The sequence below is a fragment of the Leucopleurus acutus genome (genome assembly GCF_964270905.1).
Source record: "Leucopleurus acutus genome assembly, chromosome: 2".
In the NCBI taxonomy this organism is placed as follows: Eukaryota; Metazoa; Chordata; class Mammalia; order Artiodactyla; family Delphinidae; genus Leucopleurus; species Leucopleurus acutus.
Genome location: NC_139143.1, coordinates 184,365,928 through 184,390,187, shown reverse-complemented (window position 1 = coordinate 184,390,187; position 24,260 = coordinate 184,365,928). Strand labels below are relative to the sequence as shown.

At 54.5% G+C, this 24,260-nt stretch overlaps 1 protein-coding gene across 1 annotated transcript in view; it reads left to right on the top strand.

Moving 5' to 3' along the window:
* Positions 1-20,397, top strand: part of PLOD1 (procollagen-lysine,2-oxoglutarate 5-dioxygenase 1) — a 28,765-nt gene extending 8,368 nt beyond the window's left edge. Inside the window, exons 3-19 of the mRNA XM_082832759.1 lie at positions 21-154; positions 662-825; positions 1,979-2,091; positions 3,875-3,938; positions 5,254-5,351; positions 6,216-6,317; positions 6,889-7,020; positions 8,503-8,624; positions 10,567-10,671; positions 11,120-11,245; positions 11,532-11,673; positions 12,299-12,412; positions 13,069-13,134; positions 13,772-13,876; positions 15,101-15,247; positions 16,012-16,137; positions 17,567-20,397. Coding sequence (XP_082688885.1) covers positions 21-154; positions 662-825; positions 1,979-2,091; positions 3,875-3,938; positions 5,254-5,351; positions 6,216-6,317; positions 6,889-7,020; positions 8,503-8,624; positions 10,567-10,671; positions 11,120-11,245; positions 11,532-11,673; positions 12,299-12,412; positions 13,069-13,134; positions 13,772-13,876; positions 15,101-15,247; positions 16,012-16,137; positions 17,567-17,722 — 2,016 coding nt within the window. The 3' untranslated portion in view covers positions 17,723-20,397. The remainder of the gene's footprint in view (positions 1-20; positions 155-661; positions 826-1,978; positions 2,092-3,874; positions 3,939-5,253; positions 5,352-6,215; positions 6,318-6,888; positions 7,021-8,502; positions 8,625-10,566; positions 10,672-11,119; positions 11,246-11,531; positions 11,674-12,298; positions 12,413-13,068; positions 13,135-13,771; positions 13,877-15,100; positions 15,248-16,011; positions 16,138-17,566) is intronic.
* Positions 20,398-24,260: the final 3,863 nt, after the last annotated feature.

The following is a 24,260-nucleotide window of genomic DNA, read 5'->3' as shown; positions in this document are numbered from 1 at the left end:
TAAGGGGCCTTTCTCTGCAGGCGCTGGGGCTGGGGGAGGACTGGCATGGGGAGAAGGAGATGTCGGCAGGTGGAGGGCTGAAGGTTCGACTACTGAAGGAAGCCCTGGAGAAGCACGCAGACAAGGAGAACCTGGTCATTCTCTTCACAGACAGGTAGGCAGCAGACAAGGAGAACCTGGTCATTCTCTTCGCAGACAGGTAGGCAGCTGAGAGGTAGAGGAATATTCTAGAATGAGGTCCTGCCAGGACATCAGGGATGAGGGGGGTTACTCTAGCTAAGGTTGCCTGCAGTTTTAAGGGGTCTGTGAACCCCAGAAAAGACCCATGTCCACTCTTGGTGAAAAGATGGGTGGGGGGACCTGCCCAGGTATGGTGAGCTATGCTTTGAGTGTGAGATGGGCACAGATTATGGGGACCACGTCTCTGCCCAGGAAGGGGGTGGAAACATGGTGGGCAGGGGCAAAGGCAACAGAGCAGATCTATTTCCCAGACGTGGCCTGGGGCTGGCGTGGGAGGAGGGGGGGAGCCTTGATCCCTGGTCTCCTCCTGCCTGTACCCTCCTGAGCCCCTGCCTCCCTCTCCCCCGCCCCGCTCTCCCCCGCCCCTTCTCCTCCCTGTTCACCTCTGCCCTGCCCTGTCTTCTCCCGGCTCTGGCCATAGCTACGACGTGGTGTTTGCCTCGGGGCCCCGAGAGCTCCTGAAGAAGTTCCGGCAGGCCAGGAGCCAGGTGGTCTTCTCTGCCGAGGAACTCATCTACCCGGACCGCAGGCTGGAGGCCAAGTACCCGGTGGTATCTGACGGCAAGAGGTTCCTGGGCTCTGGAGGTGAGGGGCCCGGGTGCGGAGTGTGCGGCAGGCTGGGCAGGCTCCAGAGGGGTCCGTCTGCTGCCTGGGTGCGGATCCCCCCTGGCTTGACATCCCATGCGGATGGCTCACGGGTCCTGAATGCAGAATGACCTCAGTAGAACTCCTGATTTTTTAACCCTTAAATCAGCTTCTCTGCAATCTTCCTTGTCTCATTCAATAGCCCCCTATCTGCACAGGGCAAAACAGGGAGTCGGGAGTCACCCCTGATTCCTCCTTTGCCTTCCCGAACCTTAGTCCATCAGCAGGTCACACCACTTCCAGTTCAAAAGATCCCTGGAATCTGCCCTCTCATGTCCACGCCCCTTGCCGCTGCCTCATGGGGCCCCTGGCATAGGCAGTAGTCTCCTAACTGCTCTGCCAGCCTCCACCCTCGCCCCTTCCAGTCCATCCTCCACCCAGCAGCCGGATGCGAGTCTGCACACATCACTCAGTGACTTCCTACTGCACGGAGAATAAAATCCATATTTTATTCTGGATTCCTCTGTCCAGCCACGGAAGGGGGATCCGCCCCCAGGGACCACGTTTCCCCATTGGCCAAGAGAGCTAGCACAGTCCAGATGGCCTGGCCCTGGCCCAGGGGTAGAGGTGTTCCCTAGGGCAGGGCCCTCCCTGACTGCCCACCTTCTCCTTTTTCTCTTTCCTTCTCACCAGTCTGCACTGAAGCCTGGGGTCTGTGTGGGCCTTACCCTCTAAGCCCTCCTGTACTGTGTGACCTTGGCTCAGCCTCTGCCCTTCTCTGGGTCAAGTTTCTCAGATAACTGTAGAAAAGGGGCTCCAAGCCTATGCCCCACCAGCCCTGCTCTCCTGGGCTTCTGGCCTAATTCATTTATTCACCACCTGTGTGGTGCCCAGGACCTGAGCTGGTGCAGCTTAATGGACAGCACTGATTTTTCTCTCTGGGCTCAGTGGGAACTTGTCACCAAGTGGCATTAACTGGCAGGCTGTTTCCAACCTGTAGACATCACCTCTTCTCAATCCAGGAGGGCTTCTGAGAGGAGGCGGGGCTTATGGGTAAGGAAGAGGGAGGTGGATGAGAGGGGAGGCTGGGAAGAGGCCCCTGGCTTAGAGGCCGGAAGCTAAGTGTCTGTCTCTGTGTGTCCCCCACCCCCAGGCTTCATTGGTTATGCCCCCAACCTCAGCAAACTGGTGGCCGAGTGGGAGGGTCAGGACAGTGACAGTGACCAGCTCTTTTACACCAAGATCTTCTTGGACCCGGAGAAGAGGGTAAGAGGCAGTGGGTGGGACTGTGGGATCTTGACGCTGGATTCCCCCAGACCAGGCGGCACTGGGAGCAGCCCCTGCCCCCCAGGCCTGACCCCCTGGTTGGGCATTGACACTCCATTTATCTATTCTTCGATTCACTCATTTTTTTCAGCAGGTATTTATTGAGTGCCTGTGGTGTATGAGACACTGTCAGGTGTAGGGCAGGGATATGGCAATGAACAAGACAGTTGGGGTCTCTGCCCTCGTGGACCTTCAAGCTGGGGACACAGGGAATTTACAGCCTCATGTCAGGTGGTGAGGATGGTCATGAAAGGAACTGACAGGCTGAGCTGCCCCTGCCCAACCCTACCTGGAGGGTTTCTAGGGGGCTGATGTGATCTTGGCTGGACCTGGGCCCCAGAAGCTAGGCCTCTCAGCCTGTCTCAAGGCAGGGATCATTGGGGAATTCCCTGGTGGTCCAGGGGTTAGGACTCTGAACTTTCATTGCCGAGGGTGCGGGTTCAATCCCTGGTTGGGGAACTAAGATCCCTCAAGCCACGTGGCAAGGCCAAAAAAAGAAAAGCAGAGATCATTGAGGGGAATGGAGGCAGTAGAACTGGGCCATTGTAGCCCCAAAGCCAGCCGGTGTCCTCTGGGCAGGCAGGAAATTTAGGGAGCCCTTGAGGGGCGTCAGTATTCCTGGATTCTTCCCTGCTTACCCGCCCAACCCCTGTTTATTCTGTGTTGCGTGATGTAGGGTAACTCGCTTTCGCTCTTTGGGCCTCGATTTTGGTTATCCATGAAATAATGAAATGAAGCAATTGGACTTGTGCAGTGGAAACTATGAACTTGATCTTTAGTTAGCTCAGTCCTTGCTCCTCCTTCCCCTTTGCCTCCAGTGACATTGCTAGCAGAAGCCCATGGTCTAAAATAAAACAGTGGAGCTGTTCTCTGTGGGATGAAGGCTGAGCCTAGAGTGTCACTTGGCCTGGCCTAGGGCTCCATGAGACACAGTCAGATCTCGAAGAGGCAGCATTATGCAGTGAACGTGGACCTCAGGGCCAGGCTGCCAGGCTCAGATGCCAGCTTAGCCAATTACTAAGTGTGTGACCTTGAGCAAGTTATCCAACCTCTCTGTGCCTTGTTTGTTTTTTTAAATTTTTATTTATTTATTTACTTACTTGTTTGGCTGCGTTGGGTCTTCGCTGCTGCACACGGGCTTTCTCTAGTTGCGGCGAGCGGGAGCTACCCTTCGTTGCGGTGCGCGGGCTTCTCATTGCCGTGGCTTCTCATTGTGGAGCACGGGCTCTAGGCACGTGGGCTCCAGTAGTTGTGGCACGCGGGCTCCGTAGTTGTGGCTTGTGGGCTCTAGAGCGCAGGCTCAGTAGTTGTGGCGCACGGGCTTAGTTGCTCCGCGGCATGTGGGATCTTCAAGGGTGTTGTGTGGATTAAATTAATGTACATATAATACTTGGGATGTGATTGGCACATAGTAAAGTGCTAAACAAGCATTTGTTGTTACTATGGTGGTTGTAGTAGTTGAACCAGCTGTTTCCTTGGATTCCTTCCAGTTCTGAGAGTCCCTGGTTCTCTGTGAATAGAGCCACTAGACTAGTAGATCCCAGGGGCTTGGCCACTGGCTGGCCTTCCCAAGGCTCCCAGCTGCCCTGATGTGACAGGGCGAAGAGGGTGTGGGGAAAGGAAGTGGCAGAAGTGGGAGGACAGATTCCCCACACTGGGTGATGGAGCCTTGTCCTCTGCCAGGGCCTGTCCCTGCTGCAGCCTGGTGCCCTCTTTCCTGCAGGAGGGGATCAACATCACCCTGGACCACCGTTGCCGTATCTTCCAGAATCTGGATGGAGCCTTGGGTGAGCAGCCCTGACAGGGAGGGGGATCCTGAGAGGAGTGGTAAGGAGATGAGGATTCCAGGCAGGGCCTGAGCCGAGGAGGTTCCTCTCGGGTTGTTGTGCTGGGATGTCGCCCACCTCATCCCCAGGTCCCCAGAGACCACCTGGATGTCCTCTGGGGGCAGAGCTGTATCTCTCTAGGGGTGGAGAAAGGAGGGCTAAGAGGTCATTCCAGAGAGCCTGCCGGACACCAGGGCTCAGCCTGGGAGGAGCTGGGTGATGCGCTCAGCGGGTACCGGATCCCTGCCCTGCATAACTGGTCTTTAGAGGTGAGCCTGCTTCACCTCCTTCCCCTGCCCTCCCACCTCCCAGGTGAAGACTTCCTGGGCTGGGGGCAGGGAGTTGATGGATGGCTTCAGAAGCAGAGAGGCCTCTTGGCCCTTGAAACCACAAATGCCCTTGGCCTGGTCCCGTCGGTGGCTGGCGATGACATTGCTTTGCCACTATCTTGCTGGGTGACCTCAGGCAAGACACACACCCACACCCCTCAGGCCTCAGTTTTCCCGTGCTTAGAAAAGAGAATTTGGACCAGATCATTGATTGGTGATTTAACGGGGTAAATGGACCCCTTTGAGAATCTGAGGAGAGCTCCGGCTCCCCTCCCAGGGAGGCGCAGAAGCATGGCACGCTTTGGCCTGTGGGTTCTGGGAGTTTGTGGACCTATGTTAAGAAGCTGGGCCCAGACCACCTCTTAGGTGGATCGGGAGCTTGCACAGAGGGGCTCCCATCACATGATCACCTACCACAAAAGGCCTCCCAGCCCGGCATCTTCTCAGGCCTCTGGGAAAAGGCCCTTCTGCCTTTTATAACTGTCAGGCAAGGCAGCGTCCTACCCGCCGTCTTACGTGCAGACTGACCAGGTCAGAGCTAGGGTATTGGGACCCTACTGCAGGGGCTTTCTCCACCGGACAGGATCTGTCCCTGCCTGACCCAGGCCTCCCTGCTGGTTGAACTGCACCTGGAGCTGGGATGTTTCAGGTCTTTGCTTGCCCCCATCCTCTGCTTCTGGCTCTAATAAGTAATCACAACAAACAGTAGGGGTTGCCGTGGATTCCATGCCTACCACGTGCCAGGCGTGGTGCTAAGTACTCGCAGGACACGGAGTCCTCCCACTCTAACCCCCATTTTACAGATGAGGAAACTGAGGCTCAGAGAGGTGAAGTGACTAGCCCAGGGCCTCACTGGGGGAGGCTTCGAATTCTAGCCCATCCTGTCAGCCCTGGAGCTTGGCCTGTGGGCCTGATGCTGGACACGTCTCTGCTTTCTGCCCCCACAGATGAGGTGGTGCTCAAGTTTGAAATGGGCCAAGTGAGAGCAAGGAACCTGGCTTACGACACCCTCCCAGTCCTGATTCATGGCAATGGGCCTACCAAGGTAGGGAGGGGCCCCAGCTCCCGGGGGAGAGTGGGATGGGGGTCCAGAATCCCAACTGTGCTCCCACTGTGACACCACAGCTTCTCCTTGGGGTCAGGGCCACCCACCTGGGACCCACTCATCGCCTCTGACCTCACATCTGAGTTCAGTATGGTGCCTTCTCTCCTTACTGTGGTGGTTGGTGATGCCCTATCCATCTCTGCTGGACCACAAAGGAGGCTCCTGTCCGTATCCAGGCCCAGACTGGGCTGGCCTGAGTCATCTGTACTCTGCCACTCCCGGGCAGGCTTGTTTCTACATTCAACAAACATCGATTGAATGTTTGTAGCAGGGCCTGAGGACTCGCCAGCCCTGAACAGGACAGACTGTTCCCTGTGCTCCCAGAGCTACAGAAGGGGCGGGGGAGCAGGCCAGACCCAACTGGACCCTGGGGAATGGGCCCCTGGATCACAGCACATTTCTTGGAGTGTGGTCCTTGACCACCCTCGTCAGAATCACGTGGACAGAGGGGAAGGAGAGGGTGTTCAAATGCAGATTTCCTGATGCCACCCAAGAGCTGCTCATTTGGAATGTCTGCAGGGGTGGGGCTCAGGAATCTGCATTTTACAAGCTCCCAGGAGATCCAGAGATGAAGAAGCACCAGAGCGCTGAGTCCTCCCTCGGCCCTCCCTCAGAGCAGCTTTGGTGATCTCCAGGGGGACGGACATGCTCTCCAAGTCCCGCCCCAAATAAAGCCACATTTCTGTCCCCTTAGGGGAGGCTGGGGTGCAGGCCCACAAGGGGCCCAGGGAGATGTGCCTTGTTGGTTGGAGGGGGCGGGGGGGGCTGAGCCTGTTTCCTCTCAGACCCCTCGTCTCCCCACAGCTGCAGCTGAACTACCTGGGCAACTACATCCCACGCTTCTGGACCTTTGAGACAGGATGTGCTGTGTGTGATGAGGGCCTGCGCAGCCTCAAGGGCATCGGGGTGAGGCTGCTGGACCCCGGGGTTCCGTCCCTCGGGGAGGGGGGGATGGTGGATTCTGGAGACTGTTGTCTTTGGTGGGAGGTAAAGGGGTCACCTCCCTGTCTGGGGTTCCATCCTCCCCCGCCTCACCGATGCACCTCCTCCCGGAAACCTTCTCAAACTACACGCTCCAGCTTCCCCCAGATGCCTACGTTCCGGTTTCTTCTGCCTGGCCCTTCGGGTACTCCTGCAGCCTTCTCCCCATCCCACGAAACTTACTCCTCATTTAAGGCCCACCTCAGACCCCATGCCAGCCAAGCCCTCCCGACAGCGTGCCGTCAACCTGTCCTCGCTCCAAGTCTGGGCTCACCCTGCTCTCGTCCCCGGCAGGGACAGCCTCCTGCTGCTTCCCTGCCAGTCCCTGCCTCTGCCATCTGCACATCCTGCTCGGAGCGCCCCGTCCCAGGCCCCTTTCCTGCTAAGTCCGCAAGCGTCTGCCTGTGGTCCAGATCCCTCAGGCCATCCTCGGGGCTCAGCGGTGGCGCAGTGGCTGGACATCGCCGGACTCTTGTGCCGCCCTCTCCCCATGCAGGATGAAGCTCTGCCCATGGTCCTGGTTGGCGTGTTCATCGAACAGCCCACGCCGTTCCTGTCCCTGTTCTTCCAGCGTCTCCTGCGCCTCCACTACCCCCGGAAACGGCTGCGGCTTTTCATTCACAGCCATGTGAGTAGCAGGCACTTGGTGGGGTCGCCGTGTGGCTTGGGTCAAGGGCTCAGCCTCACAAGACGCCCTGAGACCTCTGAGGAAGTGACTGAACGAGGGTTGTCTGGGCCAAACGGAAGTGGGCAGTGGGCTGTATCCCCAGTCGCTGGGTTCACTCGGGAGTCAGACTGGCCGGGTTTGAACCCCAACATCACTGCTTATATTAGCTGTGTGACCTTGGGCATGTTATTCAACCTCTCTGGGCTTCAGTTTTCTCATCTCTTAGGTCTATTAGATAGGGATAATGTTAGAGCAGGCCACGTAGAATTGCTGCAAGGGTTAAACAAGTTGCATAGTAGGTGCTCTCAGCTGATGTCATTGCCATTGTTTCCCTTCCTGGTCCAGGCTGTCTTTCCTGATTTGACCTGGTGATGGTCAAATTGGTTTTCATTCTTTGAGTACCTTCTGAGGAATCGGGGAGGGCCTGGAGGCCTGCTACTTTGTGGCTCGCAGGGCTAGCTCCCTCCCTTGCCTGCCTCTCCTTCCCAGCCAGATAAAGTCCCACCTCTCAGCTTTTGCTGAGAGAAGCCAGATACGCTCTCCAAATTCTACCTGCTGTTTAGGCTCCTTGCCTTCCCTAGAGTCTTCTCAGCTGCCCCGTCTAGGGCCACCCCTTTCTGAGACCTCTCGGCCCTGACTGTCTGCACCCCACCCCCAGGGACCTGTGATCCCCCACTCAGCTCAGCTCTGCGTGGGTCACAGACATTCATTCAACTGTGCCACCTGGAAACAGGACGACGGTGTAGGCCCTGCCCTTGGGAGGCTCCCAGCTTCCCTGGAGACATCAAACCTCACACGCATGAACTGTGACTTTGTATAGAAAAAGAGAACTGTTCCAGGCAGTCTTTGAGGACCTGCTTTGTGCTCTGCCTTGTTGAGTCCTTGCAGTGACCCCGTGAGGGAGGCATGATCACCCTTCCATTTTACAGAGGAGGAAACTGAAGCTGAGACGGGTGAAGTGACTTGTCCAAGTTCATGCAGCGAATCAGAGCAGAGCTGGGTTTCTGTCTGAATCCTGGGTTTGTTTCTAAACACCCTGCTCCTTCCGCTTCCCGGTGCAGGGGCTCCAGGTATAAACTGTTTTTCAGAGTGCACTTTGAAGATCGCCTGGAGCATTTTATAGCAAAGTAGACCCCCCTGGGCCACACCCTGGCCCAGCAGAATCAGCGACTATGGGTGTGTGGCTTGTGGGGTGAGGGGCACTGTCCTGGTGACAGAGGCTCTTAAGAGGCCTGTGGGCCTGGCCTGGTCAGAGGAGGATGGTCCAAGGATGGCCAGGAAGGGCACTCCAGGCAGAAGGTCTGGTGTGGGCAGAGTTCTGGGGATAGGAAAGCTGATGGCCAGGGATGCTCCAGGAATGATGGAGAGCAGCTTGCAGTAGCAGAAGGTGCCGTGGTCCCTGGGGTGAAGCCTCATCCTCACCCTCCATCCCCTCACCCCCAGGAGCAGCAACATAAGACTCAGGTGGAGCAGTTCCTGGCAGAGCATGGCAACGAGTACCTGTCTGTGAAACTGCTGGGCCCCGAGATGCGGGTGGCGAACGCGGACGCCAGGAACATGGGCGTGTGAGTTGGGGGTCGCGGCAGAGGGGCTGCAGTATCAGGAGCACCAGGCGGGGAGACAGGTTCAGAAGGCTGTGTGGTCTCCACCAAGTCCTGCCCCTCTCTGGGCCTCAGTGTTCCCATCTCTCAAATGGGGAAATAGTTGAGCCAACCTCGGTGCTCCTGGGAGGGGCTGAGCACTGTCAATTGGATTCAGGAAGCAAATGAGAGAAAGAGGAAGGACTGGAGGCCCAGAGTAGATAAATGCTGACAATAGAGAAACAATCTCTGATTTTTTTTCCTTTATCATTAAAACAAACAAGTAATTTGTGTTGACTATAAAAGAATTAGAAAGTCCAGATCCGAGACTGGCAAATGTTTTATAAAGGACTAGCTGGTAAATCTGTGTAAATTGGCTTTGTGGGCTCAGCCGTGACCACTCAGCCCGGCTATTGGAGCATGAATGAGCGTGGCAGCGCTCCAATAACATTTTATTTATCAACACTGAAATTTGAATTTCATAGGATTTTCACATGACTTCTTTTGATTTTTGTTTTCCCCAACCATTTAAAAATGTAAAACTGTTCTTACAGAGTTGTGGTATGGGGTGGGGAGGGATGGATTGGGAGTTTGGGATTAGCAGATGCAAGCTATTATCTATAAGATGGATAAACAACAAGGTCCTGCGGCTTCCCTGGTGGCGCAGTCGTTGAGAGTCCGCCTGCCGATGCGGGGGACACGGGTTCGTGCCCCGGTCCGGGAAGATCCCACATGCTGTGGAGCGGCTGGGCCTGTGAGCCATGCCCGCTGAGCCTGCGCGTCCGGAGCCTGTGCTCCGCAACGGGAGAGGCCACAACAGTGAGAGGCCCGCCTACCGCAAAACAAACAAACAAAAACAACAAGGTCCTACTGTATAGTACAGGGAACTATATTCAATATCCTGCAATAAACCATAATGGAAAAGAATATGAAAAAGAATGTGTGTGTGTGTGTGTGTGTGTGTGTGTGTGTGTATATATGTGTATAACTGAATCACTTTGCCGTACAGCAGAAATTAACACAACATTGTAAATCAACTATACTTCAATAAAATAAATTAAAAAAACACAACAAACCGTTCTTAGCTCATGAGCTAACCAGGCGGTGGGCTAGATTTGGACTGTGGCCCGTAGTTTGCTGAGCCCGGCACCAGATAAACAAAAAAAACATAGATTTTTTTTTTTTTATGTAACTATTGTTGACTTACAATATTGTGTTAATTTCAGGCGTACAGCTTCAGATTCCTTTCCATTATAGGTTATTATAAGATATCGAATATCGTTCTCTGTGCTGGAGAGTAAATCCTTATTTTTTATTTTATATGTAGTGGTTTGTATCTGTTAATCCCATACTCCTAATCTATCTCTCCCCCTCCCCTTTCCCCTTTGGTAACCATAAGTTTGTTTTCTATGTCTGTGAGTCTATTTCTGTTTTGTAAATAAGTTGGTTTGTATTACTTTTTTAGAATCCATGCATAAGTGATATCACATTTGTCTTTCTCTGTCTGACTTACTTTACTTAGTATGAGATTTTTAAGGCTTTGGGTACAAGTTGTCAAACTCTCCTCCAGAAAGGCAGAAACAGTTTACCCACAGCCCCGGGAAGTGTAGGCACCTGTCTGTGGGCCTGCTCTCGCCAGTAGCAAGGTTTTCAGGGCACTAGACACCACTTGCCAGGCTCTGGGCCTTGTCTTGACAGCTCCGTAGCCCAGGGGTTGGGTCTCAGAGTTGGGAGGGACCTGGAGGTGGCTGGTCCCAACCTGCAGCAGGGCCGGCCTGAGCTCCCTAAAGACCCTTGGCTGGTACCTGGTGATCGTAGATATGGGCAATGGTTGGGGACTGCAGCCTGGGGGTAGCTCTGGGATCCTGGGTGGGGAGGCTGGCGCCAGAACCCTGTCCCCGCTGACCCTGTGTCCCCCTCCCTGCAGGGACTTGTGCCGGCAGGACCGTGGCTGCACCTACTACTTCAGCATAGATGCCGATGTGGCCCTGACCGAGCCCAAAACCCTGCAGCTGCTAATCGAACAGAACAAGTGAGGCTTGGGTGGACTGTGCCTGCTGGAAAAGCAGGCCCTCAGAGCCAGGGCTCACGATGTCCCTGGGCCTGGGCCTGGGCCTGGGCCTGGGCCTGGGGTGGGAGCCCCTCCCCTGTCTTTCTCCTCCTCCCCCGCCTTGGCCTCACCTATGACCCCAGGCTTTTCCCAGCCTGGCTACCTTGGTCTAGGACGTTCCCCACCTCCCGGCCACAAGCCCCAGCCTCACCCCCCCTCCCCGCTCCCATCCCCCCAACCCCCCCCCCCCAGCCTTTCCTGGCTGCCCTGTGGGAGGGAGCTGGCACCAGATGGGCCAGACCCAGCTCCAGGCCCTACTCTAGGGAGGTGCTTGCAGGGTGAAGGCACTCTTCCTCCCCTTCCCCATACCTGGGTCTGCCCCAACCTCCCCGTGGCAGAGGGACTCCCTCTGAGGTGCTTCCTTCCCCAGGAATGTCATCGCCCCGTTGATGACCCGCCACGGGAGGCTGTGGTCGAACTTCTGGGGGGCCCTGAGTGCAGATGGCTACTACGCCCGCTCCGAGGACTACGTGGACATTGTGCAGGGGCGGCGTGTGTGAGTACCTGCAGGACGGGGGCACCCTCATCTGTTTCCCTCCCCAGTATTCCTGTCCTGTTGCTCTCAAATTCCTGTTTAACTGAAGAAAGGAAGCCTGCAGTCAGACACACAGAAGGACTTTCTGATTGTTATCCTGGGCCCATGTGCCCAGGGTAGGGGAATCAAATCACCACCATCGTGCCCTCCCAGCCTGTGACTGCCCCTTTCCTCCTCCCCCTGACCCCCAGACTATGACCCCTCGCCATCGCCTGTGGCCCCCTCCATCTTCCTTTCTTTCCTTTAGCGGCGTCTGGAACGTGCCCTACATCTCAAACATCTACCTGATCAAGGGCAGTGCCCTGCGGGCTGAGCTGCAGGAGATGGACCTATTCCACCACAGCAAGCTGGACCCGGACATGGCCTTCTGTGCCAATATCCGGCAGCAGGTTAGCCCGGGCTGGGCAGTCAGAAGAGGCCCTGTTGACAGGGAAGATGGGCCACCTTGTCACCATAGGTCCTGCAGCTTCTGAGATCCCAGCAGGGCTGCTTCAAGGCTGCCAGGCCCTGGTGGGGGCACTTGGGGCCCCGGGCATGAGGGCTGGTCCTCGGGATCTGCAGGATCATTTTTTTCACACCACCTGTTTTCACACCACCTCTTTTATTTACATTTTCGACAGAGCCTAAAGAAAACTTTCTACCTAAAACTTTCCACCTTTACTCCAAGTAATGTGCCCGAGATGCCCTTACCCTATCCCCGTGCCCCACCCAATATTATTTTGTCGTTATTTTAAAGACTATAACGGCAGGGTAATGTTTCCCCTGTGCCCACAACTAACTCCAGGATCAGAACACCATCCTTTTCTTTTGCACATTCATTCTTTCATTCCTGTTCAGTCCTCCAGGAAGTCTTCCTTGATTGCATCCCCAGTGTCAGGCCTCATCCAGGCACTGGGAAGATGAGGTGAACTCAAATTCGGTGGGCAGAGGAGGCTGCAGTCGTGCCCCCCACCCCACCCCTGGGGGCGTGCAGGGGAGAGGGAGGGTCTCTTCCATCCGGCCCGTTCTCCCCAGGATGTGTTCCTGTTCCTGACCAACCGGCACGCCTTCGGCCACCTGCTGTCCCTGGACAGCTACCAAACCACCCACCTCCATAACGACCTCTGGGAGGTGTTCAGCAACCCCGAGGTGAGGCCCTTCATGGGTGGGCAGGGGTGGGAGCGGAGGAGACCCCAGTGATCCTGTGGCCTGAGGAGCCTCCCTCTCACAGCCTGACCTTGGCTGGGACCCCAAGCCACCCCCACCCCCGCCGCCTCCCTCTGCCCCAGGGGCTTGTTGGGCAGGATTTCAGTGGGGAGAGGAGAATATCTCCAGAGGCAGCGCCGTCTGGTGGAGGAGGGACCAGGAGTCAGAGGCCGAGGTTTGTGGTCCATCAGCTGTGACTGTTGAGCCTCTCCACCTTTGGGGCCTCGGTTATCTTAGCTCTAAAATGGGTGTACTGTCCCAGCCTGTCTCACCTCTGAGGGTGTTGTGATGACAGCATCCCTAGACGTTGCAAGCTTGTGGCTGATGTGGGCACATGTACATACCTGCAGGCAGACCTGTACACACACACACACACGTGTACACGCACATGCAGACACCCCTTCCTGCAGGCACACTTGTGGGCCCATCAGCTCACATGACCCAGTGGCACAGGCACATACCGGCTCCCCCCCTCGCTCCCCCCCCAGGGGGCTTGCGGGGCAGAACTCCATCTTGGAGCAGCGCATGCGGTAGAATGAGGGGTGAGCCCGAGCTGGCCCAGGCAGGCCCGAGCACCCCACCTCTCCCACTCCCCACAGGACTGGAAGGAGAAGTACATCCACGAGAACTACACCAAGGCCCTGGCAGGGAAGATGGTGGAGATGGTAAGGACTGGAGGCCGCTTGGGAACAAAGCTGCTGGATCCGGCACCTGCTGCAGGGAGGGGGACAGACAGCAGAGGAACAAAGCTGGCTGGCCTGGGCGGGGAGAAGGCACCTTTCTATGCTCTGGCACTGCCTGGGGTGAGGGAATGGACAGTGGGATGGGCCCCCTCCTCTTGCGGGCACTTTCCAACTGGAGTCTGCAGGGGCCTGGGGGTGCCTGACGCTTCCTCCCTGGCCTGAACAAGAAAGAAGAAAATATCCCCAAATGTGGTCTCAACTGTGGACCGTGGGCCTAGGATGAGAAACGAATGCTTCTCTGCTTCTCCCGGAGCCTGCGGGCCTCTGCTCCCTGAGGGCACTGGGGATACGCACATCCCTTTCCTGGCCCTGGCTGCTCCTGGCTGAGAAGGGCCAGCTCTGAGCTCTGCTTCCTTCTCCCTTCAGCAGCTCACTGAGCCCCTGCTCCCTGGGGCCGCTGGTGGGGACATGGAGGGCCCACAGGCTGGAGTGTGTGGGACCGGGCATAGACCAAATGATGGGCCTTGCCTGCGGTGGGTTCTGCAGAGGGCCATGGGGGCAGGGGGAGAATGCGGTGATGCCACTCTGGACCCTGTGACCGAGTCCCCGCCCTCCCCAGCCTTGCCCAGACGTCTACTGGTTCCCCATCTTCACGGAGACGGCCTGTGATGAGCTGGTGGGAGAAATGGAGCACTATGGCCAGTGGTCTCTGGGAGATAACAAGGTAGGGGTCCCAGGCGCCTGGACCGCGGCTGATGGGGGCCGCCCCTCCCGCCATGCCTGCCCTCTGGGCTCTTTTCCTGGCAAGCCAGCCAAGCTCTCTGGGACTCTTGGAGATGGGGGCACTGGCAGGGGGGCCTGCAGGTACTGAGGAGTAGAGGGATTGAGAAATGGGATGGGGTGTTGGTCCTCAAGCTGCCACTGCCGCTGGGTGACTTTGAGCTACCTGAAGCTTAAATGGCAGGTTTTCCAGTTCCTGGTTTCTCATTAGAATGATGTAGCTTCCTTCCCCAGATGAGGCGTGGATGGAGATGGGGGAGGAATGAGCAAGTGTGGGACGCAGAAGAATTAGGAAGCGACAGCAGTGCCAAGTTCACCAGACAGCAGAAGCAAGGGGCATGGCGGATGTGACAGGCTGTGCACTCCCTGAAGGAGGGATTCATACCTGCGCCCATATTGGAAAGTTCAGGAACCATTTTTAAAGGCACATGAGCCCCTGGGCCTCTGGGCCTCAGAGACCAGCTAACCTTTGGGCTGGCAGCTTGACTAAGCAGTGGTTCTGGTTACTGCCTAATCTACATGCTTGGTGGCAGAGCTCATCTGCAGAAGCCCGTAACTCACGTAGCCCGTGTGTGAGGTCTGGTGAACCCTGTGCTCCACTGACCGGGCCAGCCCTGGGATGCTAGTGCCCCAGCTAACCTGTGGCCTTCTGCATTGGTTTCCTGTGCTGTGTAACAAATCACCAAGTTTATCAGCTTAAAACAACACCCATTTATTATCTCCCAGTTTCCGTGGGTCGGGAGTCCGGCTCAGGGCCTCACAAGGCTGCAGTCATGGTATCAGCCGGGATTGGGGTCTCATCTGAGGCCTGGGGTCCTTTTCCAAGCTCATGTGGCAGAACTCATTTCTTTGCAGCTGTAGAATTTCAGGCAGCTTGCTTCTTCCAGGCCAGCAGGACACAGAGTCTCCCTCTTCAAGATCCTCCTTGAAGGGCCCACCCAGGATGAGTGCCTTTTTGATTAACCCAAAGTCAATAGACTGCTTACATTAATTACATCTGCTCATCCCCTTCACTTTGGTCCTGTAACCTAACCTTATCCCATCGGGTTCACGGGTCAAAGGGAGGGGATTAGGCAGAGCCTGTACACCAGGGGGCTGGAATTCCAGCGGGGTGGCAGGGGGCCCATCTTAGAGTTCTGCTTACCACACTCTCCTTGGTCACTTCCAGGACAACCGCATCCAGGGTGGCTACGAAAACGTGCCGACCATAGACATCCACATGAACCAGATCAACTTTGAGCGGGAGTGGCACAAGTTCCTGGTGGAGTACATCGCCCCCATGACGGAGAAGCTCTACCCAGGCTACTACACCAGGGTGGGCGTGCCTGGGGTGCAGCCAGGATGAGGGCTTGGGGTGGAGTGGCTGGGGCTTGTGGGGAGGAGGGTGTTCCTGGCTCGGGGGAGAAGTGATGGGATATTTGGTCTCCAGGAGTGAAGTCTCCTCCCATCAGGTGTGAGGCGGGGCCCTGGGAGGCATCTAGGGTAATGGAAGGCCCCTGGGCCTCTAGCCTCTGACTCACTCCTTTGCATCTTTCCCTGTGTACTTAAATCCTGCCTCAGTGACTCCTATGCTAGCCCACCAAACAAGCCCCCAGTTAGCTGGCCAGCGTGCCCATTCCTTCAGCTCCTCCGTCGGGTGTCTTCTGACTGTCTCTTTGGCTTCTGCACTCCTTCTCTCAGTCACCTCCTCTTTAAATGGTTTTCTCCAAATACCTGCTTTGAGTGTGCCTGGGCCTCACCCTCAAGGAATCACTAGCCAGGACGGGTCGTGAGGATTAAGTTCATTTCCTCCCTTCTTTTTCTCCCCTCCTGTCCTCTCCATCCTTTCTCCCTCTCTTCCCTCCTTTCCTCCATGTCCTCCCCTTCCTTCCCTTTCCTTCTTTTCCTTCCCTTCCTCCCCACATTTTAACTGAGAACCTTTTCTGTGCCACGCACTGGAGAACACAGCATAAACAGACTGCTCTCCCGGCTAACGTTCCAGCGATTGGATGAGGGGTCCCGTCTATGCACCCCTGCCTTTCCCGGCCTTCGGGGGCCTCTCTCTAACTCCACTTCTCTTGTCCCGCTTCCTCGACGCAGGCCCAGTTCGACCTGGCCTTTGTTGTCCGCTACAAGCCTGATGAGCAGCCCTCCCTGATGCCACACCATGACGCCTCCACCTTCACCATTAACATTGCCCTGAACCGGGCTGGGGTGGATTACGAGGTGAGGGCGGGCCGGGGGGAGGGCTGGCTGGGGAGTACTCACAGCGTGGTCGGGCAGAGGGGCCCAGGGTATGCCGGTGCCAGGGAACCCGAGAGACAGGATTCCAGGTCCATGGGGACGGCTTCTTGGAAGGGGTGGGTTCAGAGCACAATTCGGTGGGAGGAAGAAGGCTTTAGACATAATAGAGCAGCGGCACAGGAGGACCAGGACCAGGCTGCCTGGACCTGGGTCCTGCCTCTCCCCTCACCAGCTCTCTGTAACATATAACCAGGCACGTTTCTTAGCATCTCAGTTTCCTCACGTCTTAGATGGGAAAACCTAGAGGGGCCCCCATAGAATGGTGAGAATTAAATGAGTTCATCCAGGTAATTGCTTACATGGACCCATAATGAGTACTCAAGGAATGATAGCTATTAGTAATCAAAAGCTTAGGGTTTTCATCATTCTTGAAAGTAAGGTGCAGCTTTGGGAATGACAGGACAGAGTTAGTGCAGGTGCGGGGCACAAGCCAGAGGCCAGAGGGGAGGGCTGAGGAAACCAGGAAGACGTGAGGGTTTCGAAGGAGCAGTTGAGGGCCTCAGGGCCCCAGGGAAGGCCTCTAGGTGTGATCAACTAGGGAGCCAGCCATTCATTCATTCATTGACTCCTTAAGCTACTATTTTCTAAGAGCTTTTTGGGACTCGGTCCCGGGCAGGCACTGTGAAGGACACCCATAAAAACACCTACCATTTTTTTGAGAGTTTACAATGTATCAAGGTTCTCATAGGGGATGATGTTGCCCCCCTCCCTGGGGGGGACATTGGTAATACCTGACGTTGTCACAACTATGGGGGTGCTACTGGCATCTAGTGGGTAGAGGCCAGGAATGCCCAGGACACCCCCCGTAAGAAAGAATTATCTGGCCCATGGTGGTGAGAGCTGTACAGCAGTGTGAAAGTACTTAATACCACTGTACACTTAAAAATGATTATGATGGTAAAGTTTATGTTATGTGTGTTTATCCCAATTAAAAAAAAAAGAAAAAACGGGGGAGAATTATCTGGCCCAAAATGTCCGTAGTGCTGAGGTTGAGAAACTGAGCCCTAAGCTCTTACTTGTATCATCTCATTTAATTCTTACCACCCTGTACAGTCTGATGCCCATTTTCCAGAAGGGGAAACTGAGGTTCAGGTTGGTCACAGAGTTAGTTGGCACTGCCCAGTGCTGCCTCCCTGCAAGGCCAGCGCTCTGGGTCCCTTGCTCTTTGCCGAGTGTCTTCCTTAGGCAGCGCATGGCCGTCGCTCTGCAAGGCATCCCCAGGCAGGCTGTGCTGAGAACCCCTTGGCTGTGATGGCTCAGATGGGAGAATGGGGGTAGTAGGGGAAGGGCCCAGCGTCCCATTGGGGAACTGGTGCTTCCTGTTGGGGAACTGACACCTCCTGTCTCCCAGGGCGGAGGCTGTCGGTTCCTGCGCTACAACTGCTCCGTCCGAGCTCCACGGAAGGGCTGGACTCTCATGCACCCCGGGCGACTCACGCACTACCACGAGGGGCTCCCCACCACCAAAGGCACCCGCTACATCGCAGTCTCCTTCGTCGATCCCTAATTGGCCCGGCCCGGCCACCACAGACCTTTTCCTCTTTGTCAACAACCGCTGCCCAGCAGCCTCTGGGACCTCGGGGTCCCAGGGAACCAGATCCAGCCTCCAGGCTCCTGACCTCTCATTGCTCTTGGAGCCGCCATCCGAGAGACTGGGCCACAGGCTAGAGGCAGAGCACACCTCCTTGGCTGGGACCTTCCTGGTGCTCTGGACACAGCCCCGGGAGAAACTGTTCACTTTCACTGCTTTGTAGCAACTCGTCCTTTCCCATCCCTCTTCCTGAAAAACCCAGTCCTACTTCCTCTGCTTCTTCCAAGGGGCAACACTTGAGCAGAAGAGGGGCTGACCCAGCTGCCCAGAGAGACTCTCGGGGTGAGAAGCCACGCCCCAGAGCTTCTCCCCGGCAGAGCCGCAGCCCCGAGGACTTCTGCTTCAAGCTTCAGGGTTGACACCCGAGACCTGGATCAGACTCACGTCCCCACCCTGACCGTGGGACTGCTGAAGCCCCATCCTCCCTGGCTCCTATCATGAGAGCAAAACTCTGTCCCTTGGAGACGGTGACTCAGAAAACCTCCCGGGAGACAGGAAATGCACGGATGCCACAGCTCCATCCTCTACTTGACCTTTTCTGGGGGCGCAGAGCAGGGAGTGGTATGTCCAGACACTGCACTGCGTCACCCTGTCCTGAATGCCTCCAGAGAGAGGGACAGACAGAAACAGGAGAGTTTCTACTAAAGGTCATTCAAACCACTGAGTGGGAGATGCTGGGGTGGGTGGGTGTCTGCAGGGAGAAACTTTAACAGCTCACGATTGGCAAGGAAGGCCGGCCGTGGGTGACTTGGCATATTGGGTCAGGCAGATTGGGTGACTTGTGTTTCCCACACTCAGTCACATGTGATCTCTATGTCCTTTGTATATTCCATAAATCCTCCGTATAAGCCAGGCACTGCTACCTGGGGCACACTGTGTCATCTCTTAAGATCTGAATCTGGTGTCACCCTCCTCCGAAGCCTTCGCTGACCACCCTTCTTGCAAACATGAATGTCAGGGAACAGTGAACTTCTGCCCCACCATACCCTGGGCAGATTTGTAGCACCAATAACACTTCAGGGCATTTATTAATAATAAGCAGTAACCTCTATCCATCCCTGCTCTGGGCTGGGCATCGTGCATGTCAGGCCGGCTCAGCACGCAGTCCTCTGGGGTAGGGGCTAGAATCACCTTTTTATAGATGAGGAAATGTAGGCTTGGAGAAGCCAAGTGATTGGCCTAAAGTCACACAAGTGCTAAGGACAGGGATTTGAATATGATTTCAGCAGAAATCTGGTCCCTGCCCACCCCCTCCGCCCCAGGCATCCTGTAATCAGTGGTGAGGACAAAAAACCAAATGCAGTTCACTGTGGACCCGGTGTGGACGGGTGTGATAAGTGCCACAATGGTTGTAAGAACTGCTGTGGGGAACAGGAGGGACCAGCAGCGTGTGTAATAATGCTTCTCACCTGAGGTGATTTTGCCCCCAAGGGCATCTGGCAATGTCTGAAGGGATTTGGGGTTGTCACACCCTGGGAAGGGGGGTGGAATGCTGCTGGCACTAGTGAGTAGGGGCCGGGGACGCTCCTAAACATCCTGCAAGGCATCCCTGCCCCCCAACAAAGAATTACCCAGCCCCAAATATCAGTAGTGCTGAGGCTGAGAAGCCTGCTAGCAGATGCCATTTAAGCTGGGCCTTGGAGGGGAAGGAGGTATCCAATAGGCAGAGACACGCTTTAGGTCAAGGGCTAGAGCCGGGAAGGCACAGGTGGGATCTGAGAAGCAGGTTGGCTCGTGTGGGTGGGGTGAAGGGGGTCAGATTGCAAAACCCATTTTCCCCGGCTAAGGAGACTTGGACTTAATTTAATTGGAGTCATTCAGGGGGTTTGCATATATATACTGAAGATAAGTTTTTAAAAAAAAATTTTAAAAATTGAAGTATAATTGATTTACAATGTTTCAGGTATATAGCAAAGTGATTCAGTTATATGTATATTCTTTTCCATTATAGGTTACTACAAGATATTGAATATAGTTCCCTGTGCTATACATTAGGTCTTTGTTGCTTATCTATTTTATTTACAGTAGTTGTGTACGTGTTAATCCCAAATCCCTAATTTATCCCTCCCCTCTAAAGATAAGATTTGTGTTTAAAAAACCCATGATGACGGGCTTCCCTGGTGGCGCAGTGGTTGAGAGTCCGCCTGCTGATGCAGGGGACACGGGTTTGTGCCCCGGTCCGGGAAGATCCCATATGCCGCGGAGCAGCTAGGCCCGTGAGCCATGGCCGCTGAGCCTGTGCGTCCGGAGCCTGTGCTCCACAACGGGAGAGGCCACAACAGTGAGAGGCCCGTGTACCGGTAAAACAAACAAACAAACAAAAAAAACAACAAAAAAAACCCATGGTGGGGCCTCCCTGGTGGCGCAGTGGTTGAGAGTCCGCCTGCCGATGCAGGGGACACGGGTTCGTGCCCCGGTCCGGGAAGATCCCACATGCCGCGGAGCAGCTGGGCCCGTGAGCCATGGCTGCTGAGCCTGCGCGTCCGGAGCCTGTGCTCCGCAACGGGAGAGGCCATAACTGTGAGAGGCCCGCGTACCGCAAAAAAAAACAACGTGGTGAATTCAAACAGTGCAAATCTTAATCTCTTTCCCATCTCTCACCCCTGGCTTCCCAGTTCTCCCCAGAAGTGACCATGCCTAATCAGTTTCTTGGGTGTCCTTTCTGAGATGGTCTGTGCTATACGTGTGTGTGTGTGTGTGTGTGTGTGTGTGTGTGTGTGTGTGTGTTAGGGTTGTTTTTCATTGTTAACCTTTTTCTGGTTATAAATGCAATTCATGTCCACTGTGGAAAAGTTCATCAAAATAGAAATAGGTGATGTGGAAAAGATGTCCTGTGAGTGCACCGCACCCCTGCCCTGCAGCCCCGCGATCACACGACCAGCCAAGCGAGGGGAGCCTTGTTACTGGAGGCCTCACGGCTTGAGGCAGTGCTTCGGAGAGAAAGCAGGGTGCTGGGTGGACGGTCATACTAGAGGCTGGGGATGGATTCCAAGGCTCCTGCAGCAGCCCAGGCAAGTGGCCAGCGCCTAGGCCAGAGCTCGCAGGAGGGAACGGACAGGACAGATGTTTGAGGGGGAGAACCTCCAGGCCTCCTAACTTGGGCAAGATTCTGCTGAAGAAGGGAAATGGAATTCACTTCGTGCCCTTGGAGTATTGACAGTCCCCTTAGGGAGGCCAGGGAGCTTAGAGGAGGAAAACAGACAGCTGCTCTACAAGGCAGCAAGTACAGGCCCCCGTGTGTGCCACATCCAGAGGCCTGGCCACACCCTGAGGCAAGGTCTGAGTGTGGCCTCACAGTCTGGGGTCTGACTCTTAGGATGCGAGGCTACTAACTCTCTTAGCACAGAAAGGGCGGGACAGCTACCTCTGACCAACCTCACTGGGAACTGATAAGCTGGTTGGTCCAGAGGCTAACGATTTGCTTCTTGAGGTGTCCGCAGGCAAGATTCTACCATGGTTATAAAGCAGTGCAGTCCAGTAGGAATAAAGTTGGCCTTCCTTATCCAAATACGTATTTGGACGTGGAGGAGCTGTTCTATGCCATTTTATATAAGGGACCTGAGCACTGAAGGATTTTGGTGTTCCAGGAGGGTCCTGGAACCAATCCCCTGCGGATACCAAGGTACAACTGAATAATGTGAACCATAAATCCTAGTGTAGAGGAAAAACTCTATTGTTTTTCCTTATACTCCACACGATACTCCACTTAATGACACTTCTGGTCACCAAATGTGTCTGGGTTTTTCCCACACCAAGCAGTCCTCCAATTCTGAGTGAAAACAGAAAGGCTGTCTTGGGGATAGCATCAGATCCCATAGGTTAAGGGCTCAGTCCCACAAGACCGTCCCCACTTCAAATGCCAATTGCAAGTCCAGGTTGTCACCTGTGCTTCTGATGAACCATTTATAAATTTCAGATTCCCATGAGCCCCTCCTGAAGTTTGATTAATTTACTAGAGTGGCTCAGAGAACTCAGGGAAACAGTTTACTTACTAGATTACTAGTTTATTATAAAGGGATACCACTTAGGAACAGCTAGATGGAAGAGATGCAGAGGACAAGGCATGTGGGAAGGAGTGAGGAGTTTCCATGCTCTTTCTTTTCTTTTTTTATAAACTTATTTATTTATTTTTGGCTGCATTGGGTCTTTGTTGCTGCATGTGGGCTTTCTCTAGTTGCAGCGAGCAGGGGCTACTCTTCGTGGTGGTGCTCAGGCTTCTCATTGCAGTGGCTTCTCTTGTTGCGGAGCACGGGCTCTAGGCGTGCGGGCTTCAGTAGTTGTGGCACGTGGGCTCAGTAGTTGTGGCTCGTGGGCTCTGGAGCGCAGGCTCAGTAGTTGTGGCACACGGGCTTAGCTGCTCCGCGGCATGTGGGATCTTCCCGGACCAGGGCTCGAACCCATGTCGCTTGCACTGGCAGGCAGATTCTTAACCACTGCACCACCAGGGAAGCCTGCCATGCTCTTTCTGGGCACGCCACCCTCCCAGCACCTCCACTTGTTTACCAGCCTGGAAGCTCTCTGGACCATAGTTCAGGGCTTTTTATGAGGACTTCATTACATAGGTGTTAAAACAGGCAGGTAGGGCTTCCCTGGTGGTGCAGTGGTTAAGAATCTGCCTGCCAATGCAGGGGACGTGGGCTTGAGCCCTGGTCTGGGAAGATCCCGCATGCCACGGAGCAACTGAGCCCAAGCACCACAACTACTGAAGCCCATGCCCCTAGAGCCCGTGCTCCACAATAAGAGAAGCCACTGCAATAGAAGCCCACGCACCGCAACGAAGAGTAGTTCCTGCTGGCCACAACTAGCGAAAGCCCACACGCAGCAACGAAGACCCAACGCAGCCAAAAATAAAATTAATTAATTAATTATTTTAAAAAAAATACACCAAAAAAACAGGCAGGTAGCTAGATGTGAGCAGAGAAAGGGGAGCACAGGCCAGATGGCAGGAAACCATGTATCTTGGGGTCCACAGGCAGACAGAGAAAAGCAGGAACCTCCAGACTGACAGGAAAGCACATATCCTGGGGTGGCAGACAAAGAAAGGTGGGAAAAGGTGGGAATCTCCGGTGTCCAGATGTAACCTTTTGCTCATTATGCTCTCATTACAATAAAAATTAGCCTTGCAGATAAGAAATACCCATCATACACTGGCGCCACGACACTTCCAATCAAGGGTTAAATAAGGACAAAAATCCCTCCTCCCCTCGGGAAGGTGGAGCTGGAATGAAAATCAGGGAACACGACCCCCAAGCCTTCCTTCTGCAATGAATATTCCGCCCCACATAACCGACTTGCCAAGAAAACTCGGGGCAGCTACTCACCTGTCTGCCCGCTCTCCCTTTGAGAGAGTACTTTTGCTTAAATAAATACTCACTTTACTTTCTTGACCTCCCTGTCTCATCTCTGAATTCTTTCTGCCATGGACAAGAACCTTTCTTTCACTGAGAATATAGGCATGGTTGATTAAATCATCGGCCATTAGTGATCAAGTCAATCTCCAACTCCTCTCTCAGGAGGTTGAGAGGGGTGGTGAGGCTGAAAGTTGCAATCCTCTAATCACGTGGTTGGGTTCCCCTGGCAACCAGCCCCCATCTTTAGGAGTTTTCCAAAAGTTGTCTCATTAACACAAACTCAGGTGTGGTTGAAAGGTGTGAATAACAAAAAGACACTCATTTCGCCTTTATTTGAATAGCTCTGAAGCTGTTTCAGAAACTGAGGACAAAACTAAATATTATGACAAAAGATGCCCCTATGGCTCTTATATAGGTAATTACCAGGGCTTTAGGAGCTCTGCCAGGCACAGTAGACAAAGACCAAATACATAGTTCTTATTATAAACCACAATATCACAGCGAGCCACTTATGTAATTTTAGATTTTTTAGTAGCCACATTTTAAACAGTAAAATGGACAGGTGAAATTCATTTTAGTAATATATATTTTTTAACCCAATTTATCCAAAATACTATCATTTTACAATACAAAAATATCAATGAGATTGTTTACATTCCTTTTCTTACCGAGTCTTACACATCTCAGTTTGCACTGGCCACATTTCAGGAGCTCGTAGCACACATGGCTGGGGGTGGGGGGGGGTACCATACCTGAGAGCGCAGGCTTGGAGCCTTCCCTGCTGCTGTTGAGGCCATCAGGAGTCTGTTTATTGCGGTGTCCCAGTGCCTGGCACATAAGGAGGCCTAGTAAGATGCCATATGTGAGCTGGGGTAATCTCCCCTCTGAGCCAACTGGGACCGCTGTGAAAGTCAAAACGATGTATGTTAGGTAGCCTGCTCAGGGACTGCTGCTGTTCTTACTTCCTCAAAGTCAATTGAAGGGCGGCAGGCCCAGGCTTGCTTCCTGTCTTACTCTTGAGAGCTCTTGTCTAAAATACCAAACGCAAGCTTGGATTCCAGAGCAGACAGGGTCCTTGGGGTCAGGCTCTGGGGCAACAAACG